The 6,821-nt window shown below is 44.8% G+C and overlaps 1 protein-coding gene across 4 annotated transcripts; it reads left to right on the forward strand.

Annotated features, from left to right (window-relative positions):
* Positions 1 to 341: 341 nt before the first annotated feature.
* On the forward strand, positions 342 to 2,950 carry neurod6a (neuronal differentiation 6a). 4 transcript variants are annotated; one of them, XM_033638193.2, is made up of 2 exons: positions 342 to 773; positions 1,142 to 2,950. In XM_033638193.2, exon 2 carries the CDS (start codon positions 1,148 to 1,150, stop codon positions 2,081 to 2,083), a length of 936 nt encoding a protein of 311 aa, XP_033494084.1. In that variant the 5' UTR covers positions 342 to 773; positions 1,142 to 1,147; the 3' UTR covers positions 2,084 to 2,950. The 4 variants fall into 4 exon arrangements, with proteins under 4 accessions (XP_033494084.1, XP_033494085.1, XP_033494082.1 ...); XM_033638194.2 differs by having other exon boundaries at positions 342 to 749; XM_033638191.2 differs by having other exon boundaries at positions 344 to 825.
* The last annotated feature ends 3,871 nt before the right edge of the window (positions 2,951 to 6,821 follow it).

Raw genomic sequence — 6,821 nt, forward strand, 5'->3', positions numbered from 1 at the left:
ACTTTGAAAACAGACAATGCATGTAACAGGCTGAAGTTGACACGGCGTCCCAGAACGTCAACAACCAACACACCCAGGGTACCTTGGACGTCATATGTGGACGTGGAAAGTCCATGACCAAATGTGAACATGTGATGAGGTCACAGTGAGGACGCGTTGCTCTGGTTCACAGGAAGCCTTGAGTTGTTTCCTGGAGCACACCGGAAGTTATGTGCATGTTTGACAGCACAGTCAGCTGATGAAATGAAAGTGGCGTGAACAAATCCACCAGCATCATCACTTCACGCGATTACGTGACCGAACGAGCTGCACCGCTCAGACTTTTCATCTAGAAACTCGAACCAGTCCCACGGGAAGAGACTGGCACTGAATCCCCCACACAGCAGCCAGAGAGACCGGGGAGAGGCATGGAGGAGAGGCGTGGGGAGAAGCTGGGGGAGACGGACAGAGAGACGCTGAGAGACAGAGAGCCACACAGAGAGAGGGAGAGCGTCCCTGGAGAGCTAACCTGCCTGGTGACGTCAGCAGCAGATGGCATCAAGGTCTTTACTGTTGGAGGAAAAGAGAGACAGAGGAGAGGAGAAGAGAGAAGAGGAAGGAAGGAGGGAGGAGGAGGTGGAGGAGGGAGGAAGAGGAGGAGAGCTGATATTTGCTGCTGAAAGCCTGTCTGTGTGTCTGGAAGCTTCAAGAAGATGCTCTGTGGAATGTAACAGCAGGACTGGGTGAGGAGCTGCTGGTGCACAGTCACAGTGAGATGGAGCACAGTTTGTCAGGTTCTGCTGTGAGGTTGATTTGTCTTGTTGAAGAGGAAGATAATAAAGAGAGGTGGGCTGGTTGTGTTCAGCAGGAGCTGCATGATTAGGATGTTTTCTCATCACATGGATTTATGCTGTACACTCAGAGTTATTGTTTTTAAGTGATGTCATTATGTCGAGACTCTCTGACTGAAGTCAATATAATTATAATTATAATTATAATTATAATAATAATGCTCAGGTGAAGCCTCAGGCTGTGGTGATTTGTGTCTATCTGAAAATGCAAACAGGAACCAGCTGATCTCTTTTTAATTTTTCTATCTGTTTGGCATCAATAAAGTTTGATCTCCTGTCCTCTAATATTCATGTCACTCTTCCTCCTGCAGGACGACATGCTGACTTTTGAGAAGCCGCCCTCCAACCACACCGGCAGTCCCTTCAGGACCAGCTGGGCCACCAACCAATTAGTCAGACCGGTGAAGCCGGAGCCCGGCAGAGCCCCGGAGGACACGTTTGAGTCCGGCAGAGAGGATGGCAGAGAGGGGGAAGAGGAGGAGGAGGAGGAGGAGGAGGAAGAGGAACAGACGGGCGGTCTGAGGAGAAGGGGTCCTCATAAAAAGAAGCTGAGCCAGGCCCGACTGGACCGGGTGCGTCTGCGGCGCATCGAGGCCAACGCGCGGGAGAGGAACCGGATGCACGGCCTCAACAACGCGCTGGACAGCCTGAGGAAAGTGGTGCCGTGTTACTCCAAGACGCAGAAGCTGTCCAAGATAGAGACGCTCCGCCTGGCCAAGAACTACATCTGGGCCCTCAGTGAGATCCTGAGCTCCGGGAAAAGGCCGGACCTGCTCACGTTCGTGCAGACCCTGTGCAAGGGTCTCTCCCAGCCCACCACCAACCTGGTGGCCGGCTGCCTGCAGCTCAACTCCCGCAGCTTCCTCTCGGAGCCGGGCGGGGACTCGTTCTCCCTCTACCCGACCTATCACCACCACCACGGGATGGAGGCGGTGAGCAACAGCTCGGCGGACAGCGGCAGAGCCGTGCGGCCCTTCGGCTCCCTCTTCGGGCCCTACGAGGCTCTGTACGACAGTCCGTCCCCGGACAGCTCCAGCCCGCTGGACGCAGGGACCCTCAGCCCACCCATCAACTTCAACGGGATTTTCTCCCTGAAACACGAGGAGCCGGCGGAGCGGAGCTGTCACTACGGCCTCCGGTACTGCTCCATCAGCAGCCAGGGCTCCTCCGCAGAGCTCGGCCCGTATGACATCCACCTCCGGGGCCAGTTTTACCAGGTGCAGGAGGAACTGAACAAGCCTTTCCATAGTTAATGAGCCAGCCACACACAGCTCACCGAGACTGTACAGTTTGACTTTAATCATCAGAGGATGCGCGCGCACACACACACACACACACACACACACACACACACACACAGCGATATTTAGAATTATTTTATTTTATTTCTATTTATTGTATTTTTATTTTATTTTATTTTTATTTATTTCTATTTCTTAATTAAAGCTGGTGTCTTCACTGCAGCTGCAAAGAAAGGCTCAGGGAACTATGCAATACAGAGCAGACAGCGACACATCCAATGGAAAACGAAACACACACACACACACACACACACACACTCAGCGCCTTTCTATCCGCATTTATTATTATTATTATTATTATTATTATCATTATTATTATTTGTATTATTCTTTTGTTGTGAATATTCCGTGCAGAGTACTGAGTGTAACTTTGACTGATAATATGTAAATAGCTAACTGTATGTTTGTAATAAGGGGAGCTGAGTTATTCCGACATGGACGCGTTTTGTGAATTTGCACAGCCAGTCCTATTGATGTAGATATCTCGGTAATAATGTCGCCTTATACTCAGGTCTAACAGGCTGAGTGTTCCCGCTGCAGCTGACTCAAACACACTGACATTATATTCATATTTAATCTCAGTCAGATGAATGAAAACAGATGTTTGGCTCCAGTGATGAAGGTGGAGTGTCATCCTCATTCCCGTGGCCCTCAGTGAGTGTAGCTGCTGCCGTCCCTTCTTGTTGGAAAGTCTTACATTTATTGGTGAATTGTTCTCTGTTCTGGTGCAGTGCACGTTTGCGTCATTCAGCTTTGTCACAGCTTTGTTTTATAGAACAAATAAAAGACGAGTTTAAAAAACAGGTGATGAGAGATGATGTTCCTGTTCTCTGTGTGGAGGCATCAGAGACTGTTGGTGTGTGTGTGTGTGTGTGTGTGTGTGTGTGTGTGTGTGTGTGTGTGCAGGTTAAAACAAACTGGGATGGTGAATACAAAATACACTGTGCAGGTAATTGCAAAAATTCCGGTGCTCTTCAAGGACAGCTCAGCTCAGTCAGAGTGGAGGTCCAGGGTTCAGGCAGCCTGATCTATTATCATATCGAAGTCAAAGTCAGCTTTATTGTCAATTCTACAATATGTACAGGACATACAGAGGATCGAAATTGCTTTTGTCTTTAGACCCTCGGTGCAGACACTACACTTGACATAACATGCAAATATAAAATATAAGATATAGGATATAAGATATAATAAGTAGAGGCATAAATAAAACCTGAGCTAAAAAGAATTATACTCTAAAAAAAAAAAATCATGATATAATATATCATGTAACCTGTGTCATATGACCTCTACATGAGCTCTTAAATAACACACCTGTTTCCAGCACTTTACGCCCTGATGAGGACTCTTCAGTTGTTGGTTTATCTGTGTATTAATAAAGGACATTTAACCAGTCAGAGAGCTGCAGAGATATTTCTGGACTTCCTGTCTGAACCCTGGACCTCCACTCTGACTGAGCTCACCTGTCCTTGAAGAGCACCTGAATTTTTTGTAATTACCTACACAGTGTATTAACCCATATGTTGTCCTCATCATCCCTGATACACTCGTACATTAACCCAAATCTATCAGGGATGATGATCGGATACTCTCTGATCCCTCACTCACACACACACACACACACACACATACACACACACACACACACACACACCAGCTATATGAAAGGATTTGATGTTTTTAATTTTTCAATAATTTTATCTTTAAATCAATGACATGATTTTCATTGATTAAAAACAGGATTCAGCCAGACATGTTCCTAAAAACATTGGCGTCAAAATCCAAATGAAAGGAGCCCGTAAAAGAGGCCAGTTAACAGCCTCCTGAAGATCTGCTGCTTTGAAAGCAGGAGGCTTACATTTTTACACAGATTAATAACAATAATAATAATAATAATAATAATAATGTGATCCTCCTGTAAAAATATAAAATAAAAATATAATAGAATATAATGTAATGTAAAAATATAATATCACACGCTGCAAATTATTTCCAGGAAGTCACAAAATGTAACTGTAATATTTCACAATAAAAATTACACGCAGACTTTTACTGTGACATTCAGCCAAATTCAGAATTTCATTGTGAAATTCATGCAGGTAAAATACAGGAATTTTACAGGAGCATGCTGCGAAATCACAGCAATCAGATGCACATGAGCTGTGAAGTTACAGTTAAATTCAGTCATTTACAGGAACATACTGTTATATCACCGTAATGTAACGCGCTTTAACTGTCAGATTACATTAAATACAGTAAATCTGCAGGAGCATGCTGCTAAATCACAGTAATATGCAGGTGTAACTGCTGTGAGATCACAGTATACAGCTGCCATTTCACAGTCATTTACTGTAAAAATGACACAGTAATGTACAGTGAACGTGATGCAACTAGTAGCCAGTAATTTACTGTAAATGCACAGTGAAATATTTTACAGCGTAACGCGGCTATAGCAAACTGATAAAACTCTTCTTTATTTTCTTCCCATAAATAGACCCAATACTGCAGTGACATCATTTCTGTTATTCTTAGTTCCTCAAAAATGACATCTCAGTATTATTATATCAATATTACTAAACACAGTGAGGACGCCCTCCTGTTTCCTGTCCATTCATATCAAAGCACATCAGTAAAGAACGTCTGATTGTGTTGCGAGAAGGTGTGTCGAGACACAATACTGCTTCCTCACACTTGGGCTGTGACAGGGCGACAGCGAGCTTCGTCTTCACACCTTTAATATCTCACTGCTGCCAACATTAGCTGCAAAGTGTCAGCGTCTGAACCGTCCAACAGCCTCAGCACGGTGTATGAAATGCAGCCGGCTCTGCTGCTTGATCTCTGTGTCTGCATCAACTATAAATGTCAGCTTGATGGAAACTCATCCCTGCACACGCTACATGTCTGACAGCATCGCTGCTGAGGACCCTGCAGTCACAGTGAAGGTTGTAAAGTCAGTGGCCACATTTATTTAAAAAGATATGTTTCCATAATATATATTTTTAATTTCAGCCGCAGTGTTCTGAGGGATGATTCCAGTATTTACCTCTGATATTGAAAGCTGTGGCCATCACTTCTGTCGTTGAGAGAAACATTGTGCTCAGATCAAAGACGTGCTTTAAATAATCAGGATTAATTGCTGGGTTGTTCACAGCCTGTCATAATGCTGCACTCATCACTTCATCATGCTGCCACATCTCAGCAGCTTCTTAACTGAAACAACATCATTTGAGTACACATTTTACAACATTTGACTTATTTCACTGAACTACAACAATATATTGTGGCGACCTGAAGTTTCTCGATTGCAAGAACAAGGCACAGAGATGAACTCTGAACCAGGAAGAGCTCTTTATGCAGGGTTGTCTGGCCAAAGAGCTCAACATCAGCATCATCCCACCACACACTGTGATGGCCTGTCGGATACGTGCAAGCACACACTCCTGAGAGTGACATGAACGCCATGACTCCACTGCTCACCTCACAACCATCGAGAAGACCACCTTAGGAGTGATTAGTTAACGATTATAAGAGCTGTAAACTGCAGTCTGGTGATATATAAGAATTAAGTCATAAAACTCACAGATGTGTTCGTCACATGGGACCTCCTCAACTCTATTCTAGTCCTTCCTGTAGATGGTGGTGGAAAAAAAGAGTAACTCCATGTGTACGTGAAGAAGCATCGCAGCTGTCTGTCATGGCAGCAACGAGGACAGCACAGCAGCAGCAGAACAAATGAATAAATAATGTTTCATTTAGTTATTTTTATTTATTTAACCAGGAAGTGCCGCTGAGATTGAAAATCTTTTCTACAAGAGAGACCTGGCCGAGGCAGCAGCCAATGCAACAGATACAACATGTAATACAACAATCTACAATAAAATAACAGCTCTTCAAACAGAGCAGCCTCCCAAGAAAAACCATCATCATCCTCACTGCGACCTCGTCACATGTCCACGTTTGGTCATGGACTTTCCACGTCCACGTTAGTCTCGCTCACCAGACCTTTCTCAAGAAAAGAAAGGTCTGGCTGGGCCGACTCTCACTTTAAGATTGGAGAAAAAAAACACCCGGCTTTTTTTACTTCTTTTAACCAATCACAATCGTTCTGGGCGGTGCCACAGCAACGGTGCACTTGCAAAAATATTGCCAGGGGGAAACAGGTTTTGGTGTAACACGCCCACAAAAATATCGCCTACAGGACGCGAACCATGGCAGAAAAATGGCTACATCCCCGCAAGATCAAACACCGCAAAATTTAGTAAAGGACGTGTTGAAAACTGCTACACAACCGGAGTTGGCAGGGCGGGACTTCAGCGGGTGGCTCGTTCCGCCCAATGAGAGGCTGATCTATGCAGCAAACTTCCGCCCACTCAGACTACATCCACATATGGCGTCCAAGGTACCCTGGGTGTGTTGGTTGTTGACGTTCTGGGACGCCGTGTCAACTTCAGCCTGTTACATGCATTGTCTGTTTTCAAAATACACTTCTGTTTTCACAGGAAATGCACAGTTTGCATACAGTCTCTTTCAAAATAAAAGCACTATGTTACTATGTAACACTGCAAATAGATGTTTTTTTCCCTTAAACAATGACCACACGTGGTTAGGTTTAGGAAAAAAGAGCAGGGTTTGGCTTTAGAATCTTTCGGGACGCGAACACCGCTCTCTCAGGTGAAAGTCGGTGTTTGTT

Source organism: Epinephelus lanceolatus, chromosome 20 (genome assembly GCF_041903045.1).
Source record: "Epinephelus lanceolatus isolate andai-2023 chromosome 20, ASM4190304v1, whole genome shotgun sequence".
Classification (NCBI taxonomy): Eukaryota; Metazoa; Chordata; class Actinopteri; order Perciformes; family Serranidae; genus Epinephelus; species Epinephelus lanceolatus.